Genomic DNA, 25201 nt, shown 5'->3' on the forward strand with positions numbered 1-25201 from the left:
TGTAGCTGACAGCTTTGCCATAACTCAGATCGGTTTATGCAGGCTTGCACAATTTCCTGTCTCTTTCCTTTTGGTATAACGGGCAATATTTGTCGAAAATCACCACCAAGTAAAATAGGTACTCCGCCAAATAGTTTGCTTCGGTTCGCCTCATTTTAGCACCTAAAATATCTTTTAACGTTTTGTCTAAAGCCTCAAATGCAAACCTCTGAGTCATGGGAGCTTCATCCCATATGATTAACCTGACTTCCTGCATCAGTTCTGCAAGATGTGTTTTTTGTTTTATTCCGCACGTGCTGTTTTCCATAAGTTCAAGAGGGATGACAAATCTACTGTGGGCAGTCTGGCCTCCCGGTAAAAGTAGTGAAGCGATGCCTGCATATACAGATTATTAGTTTTTCCATTGCGTTTAAAAATGCAGTCAGCGTATATACCGTTAATGATGGTGAAGTGTTTAATGTATTAATTTTTTTTTTTAATATATAAGTAATACGTTTTTGAGTTTTCCATGTATAATGAATTTTGAAGTGTCAAGAGGTCTGATGTAGTGAACTGCATATAAAACAGTACCTGCAACCTGTGATCTTTAATTTCAAATTGGTCATATATTTCTTCTATATAGTTTAACATTATGTTTTATAGCTCTTTGATTATTTAATGGTTTATATTATGCCAAACTTAAATACCATTCTCATTTTATTATTGACTGCTCATGTACGCAGCTATTTAAATATCACTTGGCTTGATATTAAAACATATTTTTATTAACATTAAACACAGGAAGTCTGAAATAACACCGATTGTTGCTTTAGTGCCATATGAGTATATGACACAGACAAAGTGATAGAAGGTGAAAGTATATAGAAAATGGGTTGCGAAGAATCCACCTGACTTCACTCCAGCTGGTTTTTGTTGTCTGTTCTTGATAGCAGGTACTGTGTATATACCTATTTACTATATATAATATTGATAAAGAAAATTAATTTTTATTGATGTTACTGATCGATCTTCATATATTTTTTTGCATTTACTATGCAGAATATTTGATATTGATAATTAATTCTTATTGTTGAAGCACCTTCAGGTGGGTTTCAGGTTTCCTTTGTCAAAAAACGTCACGGTGGCAACGAACACTGCTAACCTAAACAACGCTAAAGAAAGGAGTTATAACCACACAACACGACACAACACTTCTGATGAATGGAGCCACTAAAATCTCTCTCATAAATGAGTTAACCCATTCGAAACCTTTTTTTTTTTAAATATTAAGTGCAGCTTGTTTACAAATCTGGTCTTTGAAGGTTCCTTTTTAGCATTCTGAAAGGGAAAACATACATGTATCTAAATATACTACATAACTAAAGTGAGTTAAGTCTTTGATTTTGCTAAATGTGTGATGAGCTAACCAATTTTCTCAAGGGTGTTTTTTTTTTTTTTACATAAGGTAAAAAATGACTCATTTATATAGCTTCGAATCTAAAGGTTTGGAGAAGAGAAGTGATAAATCATGTTCGTAATTTATAATATAACGTGTTTGAGTTTAAAAGGAAATTACCTGAAGATGCAACGGCAAGTGCTATCAGTTTCTCGGACCTTAATTTTGTGAGAATGGTCTTGTGTCTTGTATACAAAAGTTTTCCCGATACCTCCGGGACCATATAGGAAAAAAAGGCCGCCTGTTTGTTGAGTTACTGCTGAGATGACTTGATTATAAATCTTAAGTTGTTCCGGGTTGAGGCAGCTATACAGGTTCTGATGTTCATTCCTCAATTCTGCGAGATTGTAGTTTAACTCTTCGTGAATAAAACGGTTGTCGAGCTGTGTCAGGAGGCCCAGGTTGAAATGTCCCGTTCATATTGATTATAAACGTTCCATATTAATTGGTTTTGTTGCGAGGTTTTGACCTCTATATGAGACGTTTTTCAAAGACTGCATTCATTTTTAAAACAACCATAACCTTTATTTTATCAATAAAGGTTTCAAAAGCATTACGTAGATTATCAAATAATGATAATCTAAAATATACTGTTTACACACGACCATTACATAATGGTTTACAATAGAAATATATTACATCGACATATGTTTCTTGAATGCAGTTTTTACATAATATCATACAAACATGGACTCCAAATCTTGTTCTTATTTTGGTATGCAACAGCGGAAGCTCTTAATATTCACCTGAGAATAAACATGCTTTAAACGTCAACAAAAATGTTGGTGAGTTATAGGTTTAACCTATATATATCAAATTGTAACAATAGACCACAAGATTTCATATTTCAATATACATCCCATACATAAAGATAAAAATCATTCATATGGTGAACACCTGGTAACCGACATTAACAAGATGCATATATAAGAATATCTCCATCATTCCGGGACACCCTTAGGATATGATATAAATTTCAAAGTACTAAAGCATCCGGTACTTTGGATGGGGTTTGTTAGGCTCAATAGATCTATCTTTAGGATTCGCGTCAATTAGGGTGTCTGTTCCCTAATTCTTAGATTACCAGACTTAATAACAAGGGGCATATTCGATTTCGATAATTCAACCATAGAATGTAGTTTCACGTACTTGTGTCTATTTTGTAAATCATTTATAAAACCTGCATGTATTCTCATCCCAAAAATATTAGATTTTAAAAGTGGGACTATAACTCACTTTCACAGATTTTTACTTCATCGGGAAGTAAGACTTGGCCACTGGTGGATTCACGAACCTATAACAATATATACATATATATCAAAGTATGTTCAAAATATATTTACAACACTTTTAATATATTTTGATGTTTTAAGTTTATTAAGTCAGCTGTCCTCGTTAGTAACCTACAACTAGTTGTCCACAGTTAGATGTACAGAAATAAATCGATATATATTATCTTGAATCAATCCACGACCCAGTGTATAAATATCTCAGTATTGATCACAACTCAAACTATATATATTTTGGAATCAACCTCAACCCTGTATAGCTAACTCCAACATTCACATATAGAGTGTCTATGGTTGTTCTGAAATATATATAGATGTGTCGACATGATAGGTCGAAACATTGTATACGTGTCTATGGTATCTCAAGATTACATAATATACAATACAAGTTGATTAAGTTATGGTTTGAATAGATTTGTTATCAATTTTCACGTAGCTAAAATGAGTAGTTTTTACCAATTTTGTTTTGCTCGCCATTTCTTCGTTTCTAATCCGTTTTGAGTAATTTAAGCGGCCACAGTTTCGTATTGAACTTGACTTTATGAAACTAAACAGAAAAGGTATAGGTTTATAGTCGGAAATACAAGTTACAAGTCGTTTTTGAAAGAGGTAGTCATTTCCGTCGAAAGAACGACATCTTGATGACTGTTTTGAAAAACATACTTTCACATTGAGTTTAACCATGATTTTTGGATATGGTTTCATGTTTATAAGAAAAATCATTTTTCCAGAAGTATAGCTTTTAAATCAAAGTTTTTCATAGTTTTTAATTATCCAAACCAAAACAGCCCCCGGTTGTATCTACGACGGCGTAAATCCGGTTTTATGGTGTTTATCGTGTTTTCGGGTTTTAAATCATTAAGTTAGCATATCATATAGATATAGATCATGTGTATAGTTGATTTTAAAAGTGTAGTTAGAAGGATTAACTTTATTTGCGAACAAGTTTAGAATTAACTAAACTATGTTCTAGTGATTACTAGTTTACCACTTCAAATATGATAGCTTTTTATGTATGAATCGAATGATGTTATGAACATTATTACTACCTTAAGTTCCTTGGATAAACCTACTGGAAAATAGAAAAATGGATCTAGCTTCAACGGATCCTTGGATGGCTCGAAGTTCTTGAAGCAGAATCATGACACGAAAACAAGTTCAAGTAAGATCATCACTTGAAATAAGATTGTTATAGTTATAAAAATTGAACCAAAGTTTGAATATGATTATTACCTTGTATTAGAATGATAACCTACTGTAAGAAACAAAGATTTCTTAAGGTTAGATGATCACCTTAGAAGATTGGAAGTGAGCTAGCAAACTTGAAAGTATTCTTGATTTTATGTAACTAGAACTTGTAAAATTTATGAAGAACACTTAGAACTTGAAGTTAGAACTTGAGAGAGATCAATTAGATGAAAAAAATTGAAGAATGAAAGTGTTTGTAGGTGTTTTTGGTCATTGGTGTATGGATTAGATATAAAGGATATGTAATTTTGTTTTCATGTAAATAAGTCATGAATGATTACTCATATTTTTGTAATTTTATGAGATACTTCATGCTAGTTGCCAAATGATGGTTCCCACATGTGTTAGGTGACTCACATGGTCTACTAAGAGCTGATCATTGGAGTGTATATACCAATAGTACATACATCTAAAAGCTGTGTATTGTACGAGTACGAATACGGGTGCATACGAGTAGAATTGTTGATGAAACTGAACGAGGATGTAATTGTAAGCATTTTTGTTAAGTAGAAGTATTTTTATAAGTGTCTTGAAGTCTTTCAAAAGTGTATGAATACATATTAAAACACTACATGTATATACATTTTAACTGAGTCGTTAAGTCATCGTTAGTCGTTACATGTAAATGTTGTTTTGAAACCTTTAGGTTAACGATCTTGTTGAATGTTGTTAACCCATTGTTTATTATAACAAATGAGATGTTAAATTGTTATATTATCATGATATTATGATATATAATATATCTTAGTATGATATATATACAGTTAAATGTCGTTACAACGATAATCGTTACATATATGTCTCGTTTCGAAATCATTAAGTTAGTAGTCTTATTTTTACATATGTATTTTATTGTTAATACACTTAATAATATATTTACTTATCATTTAAAATAATTAACCAAGTGTATCAATATCTTAATATGATTCATATGTACCTAGTAAGACGTTGTTATAACGATAATCGTTATATATATCGTTTTCGAGTTTCATAAATTAATAGTCTCATTTTTATGTATATAACTCATTGTTAAAATACCTAATGAGATACATACTTATAATAAAATCATGTTAACTATATATATAACCATATATATGTCATCGTATAGTTTTTGCAAGTTTTAACGTTCGTAAATCACCGGTCAACTTGGGTGGTCAATTGTCTATATGAAACCTATTTCAATTAATCAAGTCTTAACAAGTTTGATTGCTTAACATGTTGGAAACATTTAATCATGTAAATATAGTTTTCATTAAACATATAATCATAGAAAGGTTCGGAAAAGTTCGGGTCACTACAGTACCTACCCGTTAAATAAATTTCGTCCCGAAATTTTAAGCGATTGGAGGTGTTGGCTCATCTTCTGGAAATAAGTGCGGGTACTTCTTCTTCATCTGATCTTCTCGTTCCCAGGTAAACTCGGGTCCCCTACAAGCATTCCATCGAACCTTAACAATCGGTATCTTGTTTTGTTTAAGTCTCTTAACCTCACAATCCATTATTTCAACGGGTTCTTCAATGAATTGAAGTTTTTCATTGATTTGGATTTCGTCCAACGGAATAGTGAGATCTTCTTTAGCAAAACATTTCTTCAAATTCGAGACGTGGAAAGTGTTATGTACAGCCGCGAGTTGTTGAGGTAACTCAAGTCGGTAAACTACTGGTCCGACACGATCAATAATCTTGAATGGTCCAATATACCTTGGATTTAATTTACCTCGTTTATCAAATCGAACAACACCTTTCCAAGGTGCAACCTTAAGCATGACCATCTCTCCAATTTCAAATTCTATATCTTTTCTTTTAATATCGGCGTAGCTCTTTTGTCGACTTTGGGCGGTTATCAACTGTTGTTGAATTTGGATGATCTTCTCAGTAGTTTCTTGCATTATCTCCGGACCCGTAATCTGTCTATCCCCCACTTCACTCCAACAAATCGGAGACCTGCACTTTCTACCATAAAGTGCTTCAAACGGAGCCATCTCAATGCTTGAATGGTAGCTATTGTTGTAGGAAAATTCTTCTAACGGTAGATGTTGATCCCAACTGTTTCCGAAATCAATAACACATGCTCGTAGCATATCTTCAAGCGTTTGTATCATCCTTTCACTATGCCCATCAGTTTGTGGATGATATGCAATACTCATGTCTAGACGAGTTCCTAATGCTTACTGTAATGTCTGCCAGAATCTTGAAATAAATTTGCCATCCCTATCAGAGATAATAGAGATTGGTATTCCATGTCTGGAGACGACTTCCTTCAAATACAGTCGTGCTAACTTCTCCATTTTGTCATCTTCTCTTATTGGCAGGAAGTGTGCTGACTTGGTGAGACGATCAACTATTACCCAAATAGTATCATAACCACTTGCAGTCCTTGGCAATTTAGTAATGAAATCCATGGTAATGTTTTCCCATTTCCATTCCAGGATTTCAGGTTGTTGTAGTAGACCTGATGGTTTCTGATGTTCAGCTTTGACCTTAGAACACGTCAAACATTCTCCTACATATTTAGCAATATCGGCTTTCATACCTGGCCACCAAAAATGTTTCTTAAGATCCTTGTACATCTTCCCCGTTTCAGGATGTATTGAGTATCTGGTTTTATGAGCTTCTCTAAGTACCATTTCTCTCATATCTCCAAATTTTGGTACCCAAATTCTTTCAGCCCTATACCGGGTTCCGTCTTCCCGAATATTAAGATGCTTCTCCGATCCTTTGGGTATTTCATCCTTTAAATTTCCCTCTTTTAAAACACCTTGTTGCGCCTCCTTTATTTGAGTAGTAAGGTTAGTGTGAATCATTATATTCATAGATTTTACTAGAATGGGTTCTCTGTCCTTTCTCTCAAGGCGTCGGCTACCACATTTGCCTTCCCCAGGTGGTAACGAATCTCAAAGTCGTAATCATTCAACAATTCAATCCACCTACGCTGCCTCATATTCAGTTGTTTCTGATTAAATATGTGTTGAAGACTTTTGTGGTCGGTATATATAATACTTTTGACCCCATATAAGTAGTGACTCCAAGTCTTTAATGCAAAAACAACCGCGCCTAATTCCAAATCATGCGTCATATAATTTTTCTCGTGAATCTTCAATTGTCTAGACGCATAAGCAATCACCTTCGTCCGTTGCATTAATACACAACCGAGACCTTGCTTTGATGCGTCACAATAAATCACAAAATCATCATTCCCTTCAGGCAATGACAATATAGGTGCCGTAGTTAGCTTTTTCTTTAATAATTGAAACGCCTTCTCTTGTTCATCCTTCCATTCAAATTTCTTCCCTTTATGCGTTAATGCAGTCAAGGGTTTTGCTATTTTGGAGAAATCTTGGATGAATCTTCTGTAGTAACCAGCCAATCCTAAAAATTGACGTATATGCTTCGGAGTTTTTGGGGTTTCCCACTTTTCAACCGTTTCGATCTTTGCTGGGTCCACCTGGATACCTTCTTTGTTCACTATGTGACCGAGGAATTGAACTTCTTCCAACCAAAATGCACACTTTGAAAACTTAGCGTACAGTTTTTCTTTCCTCAATACTTCTAACACTTTTCTCAAATGTTCTTCATGCTCTTGATCATTCTTTGAGTAAATAAGTATGTCATCGATGAAAACAATGACAAACTTGTCAAGATATGGCCCACACACTCGGTTCATAAGGTCCATGAACACAGCTGGTGCGTTAGTCAATCCAAACGGCATAACCATAAACTCGTAATGACCATAACGCGTCCTAAAAGCAGTTTTTGGAATATCATCCTCCTTTACTCGCATTTGATGATATCCAGAATGTAAATCGATCTTCGAATAAATCGATGAGCCTTGTAGTTGATCAAATAAGTCGTCAATTCTCGGCAGTGGATAACGGTTTTTGATGGTAAGTTTGTTCAACTCTCTGTAGTCAATACACAACCTAAATGTACCATCTTTCTTCTTGACAAACAAAACAGGAGCTCCCCATGGTGATGTGCTTGGTCGAATGAAACCACGTTCTAATAGTTCTTGCAGTTGGCTTTGCAGTTCTTTCATCTCGCTGGGTGCGAGTCTGTAAGGAGCACGAGCTATTGGTGCAGCTCCTGGTACAAGATCTATTTGAAATTCAACAGATCGATGTAGAGGTAGTCCCGGTAATTCTTTCAGAAATACATCGGGAAATTCTTTTGCGACAAAAACATCATTGATGCTCTTTTCTTCAGTGTGTACTTTCTCGACATGTGCTAGAACATCATAGCAACCTTTTCTTATTAGTTTTTGTGCCTTCAAATTACTAATAAGATGTAGCTTCGTGTTGCCCTTTTCTCCGTACACCATTAAGGGTTCTCCTTCTTCTCGTACAATGCGAATTGCATTTTTATAACATACGATCTCTGCTTTCACCTTCTTCAGCCAGTCCATGCCAACTATTACATCAAAACTCCCTAACTCTACTGGTATCAAATCAATCTTAAATATTTCGCTACCCAGTTTAATTTCTCGATTCCGACATATATTATCTGCTGAAATTAATTTACCGTTTGCTAATTCGAGTAAAAATTTACTATCCAACGGCGTCAATGGACAACTTAATTTAGCACAAAAATCTCTACTCATATAGCTTCTATCTGCACCCGAATCAAATAAAACGTAAGCAGATTTATTGTCAATAACAAACGTACCCGTAACAAGCTTCGGGTCTTCCTGTGCCTCTGCCGCATTAATATTGAAAACTCTTCCGTGGCCTTGTCCATTCGTGTTCTCCTGGTTCGGGCAATTTCTAATAATGTGGCCCGGTTTTCCACATTTATAACAAACTACATTGGCATAACTTGCTCCGACACTACTTGCTCCGCCATTACTCGTTCTGACACTATTTGTTCCTTTCATTCTGTTAACCCCTGGTCCGTAGACCTCACACTTCGCAGCGCTATGACCATTTCTTTTACACTTGTTGCAAAATTTGGTGCAGAACCCCGAGTGATACTTTTCACACCTTTGGCATAGCTGCTTCTGATTGTTGTTGTTGTTGTGGTTGTTATTGTTGTTGAGATGATTGTTGTAGTTGTTGTTGTTGTTGTTGTTGTTGTTGTTGTTGTTGTTGTTGTTGTTGGGCCGTTTGTTGTAGTTGCGATTGATGTTGCGATTGTTGGGATAATTGTTGCGATTATTATTGTAATTGCTGTTGTTGTTGTATTGGTGATTCTTATCACCGTTTTCCTCCCACTTTCTTTTGACTTGCTTCACATTGGCCTCTTCAGCCGTCTGTTCTTTAATTCTTTCCTCAATCCGGTTCACTAGTTTATGAGCCATTCTACATGCCTGTTATATGGAGGCGGGCTCGTGTGAACTTATATCTTCTTGGATTCTTTCCGATAATCCTTTCACAAACGTGTCGATCTTCTCTTCCTCATCTTCGAACGCTCCCGGACACAATAGGCACAATTCTGTGAATCGTCTTTCATACGTGGTAATATCAAATCCTTGGGTTCGTAACCCTCTAAGTTCTGTCTTGAGCTTATTAACCTCGGTTCTGGGATGGTACTTCTCATTCATCAAGTGCTTGAATGCTGACCACGGTAGTGCGTACGCATCATCTTGTCCCACTTGCTCTAGATAGGTATTCCACCATGTTAACGCAGAACCTGTGAAGGTATGCGTAGCGTACTTCACTTTGTCCTCTTCAGTACACTTACTTATGGCAAACACCGATTCGGCCTTCTCGGTCCACCGTTTCAATCCGATCGGTCCTTCGGTTCCATCAAATTCCAAAGGTTTGCAGGCAGTGAATTCTTTGTAGGTGCATCCTACACGATTTCCTGTACTGCTAGATCCAAGGTTATTGTTGGTATGTAGCGCAGCCTGTACTGCGGCTATGTTTGAAGCTAGAAAAGTACGGAATTCCTCTTCATTCATATTCATGGTGTGTCGAGTAGTCGGTGCCATTTCCTTCAAAATAGTCAAATGGAACAAGTTAATCATACAGAATATTAAGAGTAGTTAATAGTATTTCGTAGCATAATATGAACTCATTTATAAAAGCTTTTTCTTCATATTAGCGTTTTATAAGTTTAAATTCGGGTAGTACCTACCCGTTAAGTTCATACTTAGTAGCTAATATACAATTCAACTACTACAATTCTATATGAAAAACTGATTATAATAATATTTCGCGTTCAAACTTTTATACAATATTTTACAAACTTACAATACCGCTTATTTTACATAAAGCATGAAATATAGCACACAATAACTTTGATACAAGATAGTTGTGAAGATAATTCTAGCTAGTACACAAGTCTTTCAGCAAAGGCAATAAAGACACGTAATTCATACGTCCAGAAACAAGTCATGCATTCTGGTTTTACTAGGACTACTTCCCATCCTTGGTCTTGTGGAACATAATCGTTATGGCCGTTGATAAGACAGCGTGTTGTAACGTCGTCAAAGGGATGAGGGTTACGTAATGACCAATAGTCTCGTAATAACCTAAAAACCTCATTTCTTACCCCAATTACCGACTCCGTCACTTGTGCGAACGTTTTGTTTAATAGTTGTAGCCCGATGTTCTTTTTCTCACTTTGGTGAGAAGCGAACATTACTAACCCGTAAGTATAGCATGCTTCTTTATGTTGCATGTTAGCCGCTTTTTCTAAATCATGAAGTCCTATATTCGGATACATTGAGTCAAAATAATTTCTTAACCCGTTGCGTAAAATAGCATTTGGGTTCCCCGCAATATATGCGTCAAAGTAAACACATCGTAACTTATGGGTTTCCCAATGTGATATCCCCCATCTTTCAAACGAAAGTCTCTTATAAACCAAGACATTCTTGGAACGTTCTTCGAATGTCTTACAAACTGATTTCGCCGTAAATAGTTGTGCCGAAGAATTCTGACCGACTCTAGACAAGATTTCATCAATCATGTCTCCGGGTAGGTCTCTTAAAATATTGGGTTGTCTATCCATTTTGTGTTTTTATACTGTAAAATAGACAAGAGTTAGATTCATAAAAAAAATACTTATTAATACAAGCAATTTTTACATATATCATAAAGCATAAGCACACTATATTACATATATTACACCACACGAATACAACTATCTTATTCCGACTCGATTGTTTCTTCTTCTTCGGTTTTGGTTCGTTTTGCCAAGTTTCTAGGGATATATGATGTTCGCCTAATACGAATTGTTGTTTTCCACAACGGTTTAGAAAAACCTGGTGGTTTAGAGGTTCCCGGGTCATTGTTACAACTTAAGGGCTTCGGGGGTTGACGACACATATAAAGTTCATCGGGGTTGGAATTAGATTTCTCTATTTTTATGCCCTTTCCCTTATTATTTTCTTTTGCCTTTTTAAATTCAGTTGGGGTAATTTCTATAACATCATCGGAATTCTCGTCGGAATCCGATTCATCGGAGAATTGGTAATCCTCCCAATATTTTGCTTCCTTGGTGGAAACACCATTGACCATAATTAACCTTGGTCGGTTGGTTGAGAATTTTCTTTTACTTAACCGTTTTATTATTTCCCCCACCGGTTCTATTTCCTCCTCCGGTTCCTCCTCTTCCAGTTCTGATTCTTCTTCCGGTTCTGATTCTTCTTCCGGTTCTTCTTCGGGAACTTGTGAATCAGTCCAATATATATTCGACTCTTCGTTATTATTAGGTGAGTCAGTGGGATTTGTGCTAGAGGTAGACATCTATCACACAATATCAAACATGTTAAGAGATTAATATATCACATAATATATACATGTTAATAACAAAAATGTTAAGCAATCATATTTAAAGAAAACACGGTCGAAGTCCAGACTCACTAATGCATCCTAACAAACTCGATAAGACACACTAATGCAAATTTTCTGGTTCTCTAAGACCAACGCTCGGATACCAACTGAAATGTCCCGTTCATATTGATTATAAACGTTCCATATTAATTGATTTCGTTGCGAGGATTTGACCTCTATATGAGACGTTTTTCAAAGACTGCATTCATTTTTAAAACAACCATAATCTTTATTTTATCAAAAAAGTTTCAAAAGCATTACGTAGATTATCAAATAATGATAATCTAAAATATACTGTTTACACACGACCATTACATAATGGTTTACAATAGAAATATATTACATCGACATATGTTTCTTGAATGCAGTTTTTACATAATATCATACAAACATGGACTCCAAATCTTGTTCTTATTTTGGTATGCAACAGCGGAAGCTCTTAATATTCACCTAAGAATAAACATGCTTTAAACGTTAACAAAAATGTTGGTGAGTTATAGGTTTAACCTATATATATCAAATTGTAACAATAGACCACAAGATTTCTTATTTCAATATACATCCCATACATAGAGATAAAAATCATTCATATGGTGAACACCTGGTAACCGACATTAACAAAATACATATATAAGAATATCCCCATCATTCCGGGATACCCTTCGGATATGATATAAATTTCGAAGTACTAAAGCATCCGGTACTTTGGATGGGGTTTGTTAGGCCCAATAGATCTATCTTTAGGATTCGTGTCAATTAGGGTGTATGTTCCCTAATTCTTAGATTACCAGACTTAATAAAAAGGGGCATATTCGATTTCGATAATTCAACCATAGAATGTAGTTTCACGTACTTGTGTCTATTTTGTAAATCATTTATAAAACCTGCATGTATTCTCATCCCAAAAATATTAGATTTTAAAAGTGGGACTATAACTCACTTTCACAAATTTTTACTTCGTCGGGAAGTAAGACTTGGCCACTGGTGGATTCACGAACCTATAACAATATATACATATATATCAAAGTATGTTCAAAATATATTTACAACACTTTTAATATATTTTGATGTTTTAAGTTTATTAAGTCAGCTGTCCTCGTTAGTAACCTACAACTAGTTGTCCACAGTTAGATGTACAGAAATAAATCGATATATATTATCTTGAATCAATCCACGACCCAGTGTATAAATATCTCAGTATTGATCACAACTCAAACTATATATATTTTGGAATCAACCTCAACCCTGTATAGCTAACTCCAACATTCACATATAGAGTGTCTATGGTTGTTCCGAAATATATATAGATGTGTCGATATGATAGGTCGAAACATTGTATACGTGTCTATGGTATCTCAAGATTACATAATATACAATACAAGTTGATTAAGTTATGGTTTGAATAGATTTGTTATCAATTTTCACGTAGCTAAAATGAGTAGTTTTTACCAATTTTGTTTTGCTCGCCATTTCTTCGTTTCTAATCCGTTTTGAGTAATTTAAGCGGCCACAGTTTCGTATTGAACTTGAATTTATGAAACTAAACATAAAATGTATAGGTTTATAGTCGGAAATACAAGTTACAAGTCGTTTTTGAAAGAGGTAGTCATTTCCGTCGAAAGAACGACATCTTGATGACTGTTTTGAAAAACATACTTTCACATTGAGTTTAACCATGATTTTTGGATATGGTTTCATGTTTATAATAAAAATCATTTTTCCAGAAGTATAGCTTTTAAATCAAAGTTTTTCATAGTTTTTAATTATCCAAACCAAAACAGCCCTGGTTGTATCTACGACGGCGTAAATCCGGTTTTATGGTGTTTATCGTGTTTCCGGGTTTTAAATCATTAAGTTAGCATATCATATAGATATAGATCATGTGTATAGTTGATTTTAAAAGTGTAGTTAGAAGGATTAACTTTATTTGCGAACAAGTTTAGAATTAACTAAACTATGTTCTAGTGATTACTAGTTTACCACTTCAAATATGATAGCTTTTTATGTATGAATCGAATGATGTTATGAACATCATTACTACCTTAAGTTCCTTGGATAAACCTACTAGAAAATAGAAAAATGGATCTAGCTTCAATGGATCCTTGGATGGCTCGAAGTTCTTGAAGCATAATCATGACACGAAAACAAGTTCAAGTAAGATCATCACTTGAAATAAGATTGTTATAGTTATAGAAATCGAACCAAAGTTTGAATATGATTATTACCTTGTATTAGAATGATAACCTACTGTAAGAAACAAAGATTTCTTAAGGTTAGATGATCACCTTAGAAGATTGGAAGTGAGCTAGCAAACTTGAAAGTATTCTTGATTTTATGTAACTAGAACTTGTAGAATTTATGAAGAACACTTAGAACTTGAAGTTAGAACTTGAGAGAGATCAATTAGATGAAAAAAATTGAAGAATGAAAGTGTTTGTAGGTGTTTTTGGTCATTGGTGTATGGATTAGATATAAAGGATATGTAATTTTGTTTTTATGTAAATAAGTCATGAATGATTACTCATATTTTTGTAATTTTATGAGATACTTCATGCTAGTTGCCAAATGATGGTTCCCACATGTGTTAGGTGACTCACATGGGCTACTAAGAGCTGATCATTGGAGTGTATATACCAATAGTACATACATCTAAAAGCTGTGTATTGTACGAGTACGAATACGGGTGCATACGAGTAGAATTGTTGATGAAACTGAACGAGGATGTAATTGTAAGCATTTTTGTTAAGTAGAAGTATTTTTATAAGTGTCTTGAAGTCTTTCAAAAGTGTATGAATACATATTAAAACACTACATGTATATACATTTTAACTGAGTCGTTAAGTCATCGTTAGTCGTTACATGTAAATGTTGTTTTGAAACCTTTAGGTTAACGATCTTGTTGAATGTTGTTAACCCATTGTTTATTATAACAAATGAGATGTTAAATTTTTATGTTATCATGATATTATGATATATAATATATCTTAATATGATATATATACAGTTAAATGTCGTTACAACGATAATCGTTACATATATGTCTCGTTTCGAAATCATTAAGTTAGTAGTCTTATTTTTACATATGTATTTCATTGTTAATACACTTAATAATATATTTACTTATCATTTAACATAATTAACCAAGTGTATCAATATCTTAATATGATTCATATGTACCTAGTAAGACGTTGTTATAACGATAATCGTTATATATATCGTTTTCGAGTTTCTTAAATTGATAGTCTCATTTTTATGTATATAACTCATTGTTAAAATACCTAATGAGATACATACTTATAATAAAATCATGTTAACTATATATATAACCATATATATGTCATCGTATAGTTTTTACAAGTTTTAACGTTCGTGAATCACCGGTCAACTTGGGTGGTCAATTGTCTATATGAAACCTATTTCAATTAATCAAGTCTTAACAAGTTTGATTGCTTAACATGTTGGAAACATTTAATCATGTAAATATAGTTTTCATTAAACATATAATCATAGAAAGGTTCGGAAAAGTTCGGGTCACTACACGGGTCAGGTTGGGGTAGATCAGGGAAATCGCTTAATGATTTACCATGTTTGTTCAAGATATCTTGAATTTCCAACAAACAATAGTTTCTAAGCTGCGACTCACTTAGGATCAAATCAGGGAAGTTGTAGAGTTTGCGTTTTTTGTAGAGGATATCTTCGGCCAAAGCCTCCCAATTCAGTTCCCACAGGGTCAGTGGTTTAGTCACATTGCAAAAAAGTAAAATTGTGACAAACAAATCCCGGAGCTGTGTACCAGATGCCCATAATCTTGCCTCAGTTATAACTGTTGTCCACTCTCTATCGTCATTGATCAACCCATACGCGAAACACGCATCTTTAAATGTGGGATGCAAAGTTCCATCGACGGTACGTATTTCTTCATACGTTTGGGGGCCCTTTACTTTGTTTAACAACAACCTGAGATAATAACGTTCGTCCGATGCTGGGTGTAAGTAGACGATGAGTCCAATGAAGCTGCCATGTTTTTGACGCGTCCACGTTTTCGCATCTTGATTCCAAACATAATTTTTAGGGATTTTTGCATAAGTAAGGTTTCGGGCAGAGGGGTCTCGTTTGTTAAGCTCAAACCACTCGGTAAACATGGTTTCTTTGATACTCTCCCTATGCAACAGTGCAGGGAGGTTATTTGAATCACGCAATGTGATTGTATGGTGATTCGGTAGATGATACGACAGCTTTATGACCGATGGCTTGGAGAAGTGAATGTCAAATGAAAACATTCTCCAAACAGCCTCACACGGCGATAGATACCGACGGTCCAAATAATTCTTGATTTCATCGACTTCAGTAACCAATTCTGGCATGGATCCGTTGACCGGGCCGAGGTTTTCTTGAATTACTATAGTTGCTCGATCGGGACCTTTGTTTAAGTATTTAAATAAGTACTTTATGGCCAGAGATCGATTACACCATTCTACATTGATATGTGCATTGTATTTGAGAAGGAGATATCTATTATAAGGTACAACAAAACCGTTGTCAAGTGTGCCCTTTCCTTTACTGACTTTTATTCCAGCATTTCACCGTCGATAGTGTGCGTATCCATCTTCATCTATGGTTGTTTCTGCGTTGTAGGGTTTCGGGAAATGTTTAGAGCACTTTTTATCGATAATGCAAGGTGCGTCCAGGATATTCCCACCGCATGGACCATGTAGCATGTATTCTGTAACAGCTTTATAGGCATCTGGATCTTGTGTTTTGGATGGGATTTCAGCGGAGATGATATCATCGATGTCTTCCGGGGTCTTACATTTAAAGTCAGATGTAAGCCAAATTAACATATGTACATGAGGCAATCCGTGCTTTTGAAATTCAATTATATAGATGCCTGCAAAATAAAGCAAAGAATGGTTACTTTCATCATGTGAAATGCAACCGCTGTGTTGTAATGGGTATCAAACGGGTGACTACTCACGTGACAGATGGATAAAAAAATGGTGGTGGGTACAGAACCTGGACTGGTAGTATGTGAACTTTTTATTTGTTTATTATACGATTTAATCTATAACTCATTAGTTATACTTTTTATTTATGATTTATTTAACATATGTAATCAATATTATTTAATTTAGTTTAATATATTAAATAAACCAAGAGTGCAACGAAGTCAAATATTGCATACTGCATATATATGAATTAGGACGTATTACTTATACAGGTGGCAATCTTATTCTTGTTATATCAATTCAACCCTTAGCTTCAGAAATTAGATTGTTATATACATTCAACCTTTTTTTAACAGCCCATCAAACCATTCAGGCAAGTGTTGGAGTGATTACAAAGTGATGACTTAAGTTATGGTGGTTGCGAAAAGGAGGATAGAATGATGTACCTGCTTCGCATGTGCCAAAGATGTGGGCTTTCATGATATCAGCCATCATGGCATCGAGCTTTTGCTTGAACACTCTTGCAACAATTTCTGGCCTATCAGGTGCCCGCTGACCTTCAATATAAGAAAGCATCCCTTCAATTTCGGGCCATTTGGGGTTTGACGTGAACGTGATGAATAAATCAGGGTTATCAAATTCTCGACATAGCGCCATTGCATCCTGGTAGCTCTGAACCATATAGCGTGGGCTACCTGTATGCGTAGACCAGAGAATTATCCGCTTTCCAATTGCGGTTGCCCGGGTGTCGCCTCGGGTAACAGCGTCGCAGACGTTATTGTATAGGTCGGTGCGTAGCTCATTTTGGTGATTCCTAAGCCACTTAAGTATCTGTTCTTCTACGGCTGTGTAAGCGTCTACTAAATATTGTTGGAATAGCCTTCCACCTCTAAGGATAGTTGTCCCTTCATTTTCCCGTTGTTGAATACGATAACAATAGAACTCTCGCATTGTCACATAACCTCGGTGAGTTTTCCGCCTGCCACTATTTGTATGGTATGCTATTTCTTCATGGTAGCCTGTTTCTCCGTAGGGAAATAGCAAAGGATACTGTAGTGCCATGTATAGTTGGTGAAGTTCTGATATTCGTTTTGGTGGGGATTTTTTTTTTGGACAATAATATCCCGAGCAGTTGTGCACTGGCCAAAGTCACTTGTTATCAATGCTGCAACCTCAGCCATGTTAGGGGCGTTATACTGACGCGTATTTGTAGCCTTAGCAATCAAGTGGAGCTCAAAGTTTGAAGTCGTGTTGTTAGTAGCCCAATCTCAGGCCATGCGAAAGGCCTGAGCAACCGCACTGAATTCATTTAACATAATAATCAGATCATTGGTGATGTTTTCATCTAAGGACTAACTTGATTCGGTCCCCACAAAAGCAGACATACGGTTTCGTACTTCATTCCGTGTGTCGTAAAAGTATAGCTGTGCATACCGTGGAGGTCCCCCTTCCTCTGGTAAAAGCGACCCAATCCTATGGTATGTTTGGCCACTAATGCGAAATGTGTAAGGACTGCGGCCACGGTTAATAGAGTGGTCAATCTTGGCCCCAAAAGATGTGAATGAAAACATACTGTTGTAGATCCTAATTTGCTCTCTGAATTTGGCTGTTGAGTGGTCACTATAGTTGAGCAATCTTTTTAACACCAGAGGAGGCTCTTTAAGCTTTGGGAGAAGAACTTTCCCATTTTGGCAACAGAGGGAGAATGTTGGCCTGGTAGTTTTTTTGGGTTTGTTACTCCTTTCCTCATACCACATACTTGAATGACAAAACATACACGTGTAGGAAGGGGATCCGTGGCTGTGGTAAGATACGGGTACACCCGAAAAGTAGGGCATATTGTTAGTATCTGTCTATCTCTAGATGTACATGGAACATTCATAATATCAGTGGTTAACAGCCTCTGTAGAAGGCGAGTAAACTACCTGAGGAATTTGCCGCTTTTTTGGTTACGGCGCTTTTAGGCTGCTGAGAGAATGGCCGACCTGTACCTGAGTGGATAAAAATTATCTTACGAAAACTGGGACTAAACCATGACGAAGACATAACGCGTAGGGTGTGACAAACCTGTGGGGTCGCTCGGCTGCATCTGACCGCTGGATGTGGTGGGTGGGGCTGACAGACCTGTTGTGTCATTCGTGTGCATTTGACCGCTGGATGCGGTGGTTGGGGCTCCTGAAATGAAATCAGTAGTTACCATTACCTAAACTTTACTTATATGGTAAAACGCAACTGCTACTGTTATTATGTTGTTAATAATTATTATTAGTAAAATTATTAATTTATTAAGTTTATTATATCTTTCTAATAATTTATATGATCAATAAGCTAGATTATGTTTAATTTTTTGATTATAATTATGATGATCCTTAATATTATAGTTTATATGATTATTTGTGATTATTATAGGTGCGATGTGTTTTTTGAATTTGCAAACTAAAACGCTATGCACTTACTGAAATTTGAACCCATAACGGGCCCGAAAAATTGCAGCCCAGTAAACCGTTGGAGCTGACCATGGATCGTGGTGTTGATTGACGTGATGTGGAATGATTAGAGCATCATTTCTGGAAAGGGGCCAAAATCTTCCTTTGCGCTGACCTCTGCTATGAAATAAAAGGGTATTGTTAGAAAGTGTCAGTATTAATACCAAACCTGAGCTGCCATAAGTTACATTGTGGGTAACGCTGGAATTACCTGCTGCCAAATCCCATTTGTCAGTTAACTTGAGAGCACATAACGTTTATGTTTTCCCTAGCTGGGTAGTCCCTTTTGAGGAGCAAATTGATAGACCATTAGATGCGATGTCCAATTTTACCAGGGTTGGTAAGGGGCCTGCGGACCAGACGGGAGGGAGGGGCAGTTGTATGTTTATTTAAAAAGAAAATTTAGTTCAACATCAGAGTGGTGCATGACATACCTGGTAAATCAGCCGCCGAGGTGGATGTATTCGCATTTGATGCCACGTGAGATGTGTGCATATGATGATGTAGAGACTATGTTAATATAGGGAGGTTAATGAATATATGTAGAGGCCTTTCCCTTTACCAAGGCCTTTCACTATCCTGGGAACATTGAATAGAAATTGGGTTAGTCATAAAGTGATAATAATAATAATAATGACTATGCAGAAGGTGAGTGGGCTGTGATATGTCGAAATAATTTATTATTATATGATTAATATTTAATAATATTAATATTAAGTAAATAATAATTACTATGCAGAAAGTGAATGGTTTGTATAGATGTTGAAATAATTTATTATATTATTACAAATATCAATATTAATTAATATTAATATTATTAATATTAATATTAATAATTAATAACTACATACATATAAAACAGTCCACCGGCCAAGACGTATTGCGTGGCATAAGACATTGCTGGCGGGAATTTTTTTCTTACTTGTTGCAATGTGTTGGGGACATTGTAAATGAGGGTGAGTGATGATACCTGGAACAGGATTTTCGTTGGAAAAGTGGTGGCAACAACAATAACATGGAAAGGACAGTGTTGTCGCCTTAAACCGCTCGGGCCCAAAATATTAAATCGAGTGCAAACGAATACACGATACCTGCACCTGGGTACAGGTGTGAGGAGAAGGGTAAAATTACAAACGAAAGGGGCGTAAATTTGTTGGTTCGTTAACGAACCTGGTGACTTCTATAACACAGATTAACAATCAGCATACAAAGAGATGTAGGTAAATTGGGTTCAAACAATGAGATATAATAAACACCATAACTTTATTCAAAAACCAAAACAATGAGTTTCTTATTTTTGAGGCCATAGCATAAGGCCAAACAGGGAAACCAAAAAAAATAAAAACTTGCGTTTAAACTGACAAACAACGCGCGTGTTTAAAACGATAAATAACATAACCATAACTCAGAACACGGAGTTATTTATTGAAATACGCAGACCCATTTCATGCCTTGCTCAGCCCAGCCTTATCCATCTCCTTAACTGCACCAGCAGGTGGGTCGTCTTCTGAGTCAGACGATGTGACAATAAATCTGCAGTGTACGTTAAAGAGTGATGTTAGAATGGTAGTCTATAGGGGTAGCATGGTAGTATATGTAAATGAAGAAGCGTAAGTGTATGTATCAAATGATGAACCAACTTAGTTCTTACTTGCGACGGCTAGGCCGTTCCAATGCCTTTGCTGGAGTGGGGATTTCAATTGATCTCTTCACCCCTTTTGGAGTTGTGGATGACGGGATGGTTGATGGAGCTCCTCCCTTAGCAGCTGTACAAAAGGTATCTGGTTCCAAACTTTCGGACATGACAAATGCACCCTACTTTTCATCCAAGTAAACTTTTATGCAATTAAAACTTTCATGTGTTCCATGCTCATAGTAGGAGTTGATCTTCAATAGCAAAACTTGGGTAGTAGTAAGCAGATTAGCGAGTGCATTTGGTAAGACGGTTGTGCAGGTCGCCTAGAGGTGCGTGGAAACACAAATATGTTAGTAATTACCACCGGCATGTTATGTGCACACGCTGATATATCATTAGTTACAGTTGAAAGTTATGAGCCGGAAAATTTACCACATCTTGTCCAGCCAATAGGGCTTTAGCGGTTGTCCCAGTCAGCGGTTCAGCTGTTTCATTAAAAAGCACCACAACGGTTTCAGCGGTCGAATCCCGAACATCAAACTGAATGCGAAACCTGCGAGAACATGTTTTTGGCAATCTAATATGTTAACAAAGATAGTGTTTATTGGCATGCTATAATAACTCAAACAGGAAGACGGGCAAAAAGGAACCTCGCAATTGGCTCGGGATCATTTTTGTCACATGATTCACACCAAAATCTGCCATACTATCTCGAAATGCTCTTCTTGGCCTCGCAAATACTACAGCTGTTGTAATACCAGCTGTTTTTCATCCGTATGTTGGTGAGTTCCACTTTGCATTTAAAAACATCGGCCTAATAGGTTGCACATTAAATAGGGTTTCCATAAATTATACGTAATTAGGAGCAGCAAAAACATATAACGCAAGCAATGTACATGCACGTACCACATTGTTTTTCCCTCTGCGGGCCAGTCCCAGGAGGTCGGCGATGGAACCTTCTATTTGGGCCAGGAATTGCCCTTGGGGAGCCAAATCTCCCGTGTCAGTGGGAAACTGCATGCCACTGCAATGAACCAAACCATGACATGTGAGGAGGGACTGGGGTGTGAAGTAAATTTTATATAGCAAGTTAGAAAGCCTGTTCGCACCTGATTTTCTTGATAAATTCAGCCAGAGTTGGGATCTGAGTGTCGTTAATTATCAGAGTCGCTGATGTGCTCGAAAGAGATGTGCCACCTGCAGATGTGGGGGGCAAAAGGTTAGGGGGTGGTATGTGGCAGCGGGAATGCATAAGGGGAGAGTAAAAAGCCATACCATAGTAGTCCTTTCTAACAGCGAATGAGGATAAAATGATGTTGTATTGGGCAGGTGCAGCTGCTTTCATAGCAAGGAAAGAGTCACCTAATTTACCCCACAATGTGACCCGGACTCTCCGACGGCTTAGACAAAAGCAAAAAAGGGGGTGGGTTAGAGGAAACAGTGAGCAAAAGCATTACATGAGTGTATTACCAATTAAAACCAACAACTAACCTCTCATCGACCAGTTCGAATTCAAGTGTTGTGGACCCGCTTTTCTGGGGAGTCACCGAGTTGACATTCAGTACAAACCCCACAACATCTAAAATATATATATTCGACGCGTTAGACGGTGGACAGAAGAAAAATATGTAGGTAAAACAGAATCTACAGTTGTAGTTGGAAACAGCGGTACCTATTAAGAATTGGCCACCATTTGGCTGTAACTCTTCAAAAGGTATGCATGCAAACGGATGACGTACAAACCCTTCATGCGCAGCATTTGATATTCTCCTGAGGAAGGTGGAACCATGCAACTGAATTAGGACCTTGTTATCCCTGAGGAGGCGGTAGTCGTCCTTATTGGGGATAACCTCGAATTTGTTGAGCGAGTAAACCGTTCCTTCCTTAAGTCTTGAGATAAAACAGTGGGCTACCGTGCTCCTAGCAGTCAACTGAATCACGTTACCCTGAAAAAGAATAGAAACATGTTATCATTGTAAATGGTGTGTTTGTATATACTTAACACATTCCAATGCATGAGTTGAAGCATTAGCTTTTGTAGTGAAGACATAGTTTATTGTGATTCTAACAAAATCTACAACAATTAAAGCAGGCAACGTTATGAAACACGTGCCTGACAGAATGCAGCTTTCATGCAAGCCTTTCATCATACACTGAATTTGCATTCAAGGGTAACTCAGCAAAAGGATGATATATTGTATAGGTAAAACCTAGAATTGACACAATTTAAACATGGTTTCTTGTTTGGAAAGAGCAAACATGACATACATTACATATTAAAAAGGAGGTTACATTTATATACACAATACACATATATAAACACGTAAATGTAGTGAATTCTAACCAACAAATCTTGAATGAATTCACAAAGTCGATTTCAGAAAAAAATAATCAGGCTAAACCTTCATGAATACAAAGATATACGAAAACACCCGAACCCCTATGTATATATAAGAATACAATGTAAGGCATCTGTACATTCAGGCATGGAAAGCTAAGTATAGGTACTGTATTGTTACTAAATACCTAATCAATAAGACAACATTCATGTGTTAGATGACCACTCATAAAAGGATTATATATTATAAATTCAAAACACAAACATGGAAAGGTAAGTATGGCTACCGTATTGTTACTAAATCCCTAATCAATAAGAGAATAAGCATGTGGCTACCGTATTATAAATGCAACAATCATGTGTGACAATCATGGGTATTTGTATTGACTTGTGAACACACAATGCAGCCATAACATTGTTGTCACATGAATAGAAGCTATCTACATACATTCATTTCAGCTCCAATTGAAAAGGGAGTGCTATTCTCTAATTTATAAGAGTTTGTCTGGTTTGTTAATTTAAACAAAACAACAATGGTTCTAAGATTAATGCAATTATTACTAACATAAACTGATTATTTAAACAGTAATAATAATCAGTGACAACTAACAGCATCTAATTGTAACATATCTGCTGATTTTCATGCCACACCTTCATCATTCTTCAGTTTAACATACAGTAATAATCACTGATGTCTATGTCGTGCCTATTTCATTAATTAGTTCAAATATATAGCACATATTACATATATAATAAGTAACACATATATAAATATCAAACCTGCTCATCACTTGCTATGAACTCAGTACTAAGGTATTTCCCATATTTGGTGTGGGTATCCCAAGTGCGGCATATCATGATTCTAACCTCCGCCTCCTGACCCACCTGCAATTCATTCAGGTAGGAATAACTTCTTTCGTTAGGTTGGACTGGGTGGTCTTGAATTGCAAGTGCCATTGTAATTGCTATATGTGTTTTTGGTGGTAATGCATTATACAATGGATGAGAGCTGCAATTTATAGGGGTTTACCATACAGCCTTTCTGAGAGAAGATGAAAGGGGTGACCCATCGAATTCCACATAGTAATTGTAGTAACTGGTACAGAACAAATTAATGGGTATTATCTCTATTAACTGTAAATTAAACATAACAATTAATTAACAATGAAGACATCCATGAAATCAAGGTGTTACCTGACAAAATTGACACCGGGTATGGAGGAATGATCGACAGCTATGAACCAATTTGGAATCAACGGGGTAACCAATCGGGGCCCCAATCAAAGGGGTGAACAAAGGGGTGACTTGGACGGGTGACGATGCACCCAACCCTTCACGTGCCGAGCTATTCGGTGGGACTTCTCCGGTTAAATACACATGCAGAAGACTTTGAGAGGTGTTGGTGTTGATGGCGGTCGTACAGGGTTTGGAGGGGAAGGATGGGACGTATAATAAATAAATTTTTTAAATACAACCGATGGAAATAAAAATAATACTGGCAGCAAATTTTCTTATATTATTCTTATATTATTAAATTCTTATATTATTATTATATTATTTAATTAATGTGTGTTATTGGTGAAAGAGTCATTTTTTACATTGATTATTAAGAGGCAAAACTTAAACACAAATACCTCATTTATGGAAGTGGGAGTCAAGTTTTATATGTATATAGATATAGATGTTGATTTCAACTAATTAAATTTATAGAAATAATTTTTCTAGATAAAACTAATTTAGATTAGTAAATTTGTTAAGCAGTCTTATTTTGCAAAAAGAATGAAACCAATTTGTGGCAATACCATTGGATGAAATAGCTGAATATGGAGTACTAGAAATGTTTATTTATAAGATAATAAGATGAGAGATTTTCTAGAGAAAAAAAAAAAAAAACTAGAGAGAGAGTGGGTGAGGAAAGGCACGGGTAGGGCAATACAACGGGAACTACAAGAGAAACGACAACGGGAGGATCAATCAAAACCGGTTAACATCGTACATGTTTTTCAATTTCTCCGATGAATGGAAGGTGGTCGACTTTTGGAAGATCT

General features: G+C 36.1%; 1 protein-coding gene across 1 annotated transcript; it reads right to left on the reverse strand.

The window, feature by feature from the left end:
* Nucleotides 1-34: 34 nt before the first annotated feature.
* LOC139870002 (uncharacterized) lies at nt 35-16111 on the reverse strand. The gene is made up of 2 exons (XM_071857857.1): nt 15331-16111; nt 35-375 (listed from the first exon to the last, which is right to left on the reverse strand). Exons 1-2 carry the CDS (start codon nt 16109-16111, stop codon nt 35-37), a joined length of 1122 nt encoding a protein of 373 aa, XP_071713958.1.
* Between the last annotated feature and the right edge of the window lie 9090 nt (nt 16112-25201).

This window comes from Rutidosis leptorrhynchoides, chromosome 10 (assembly GCF_046630445.1).
Source record: "Rutidosis leptorrhynchoides isolate AG116_Rl617_1_P2 chromosome 10, CSIRO_AGI_Rlap_v1, whole genome shotgun sequence".
NCBI classification, from domain to species: Eukaryota; Viridiplantae; Streptophyta; class Magnoliopsida; order Asterales; family Asteraceae; genus Rutidosis; species Rutidosis leptorrhynchoides.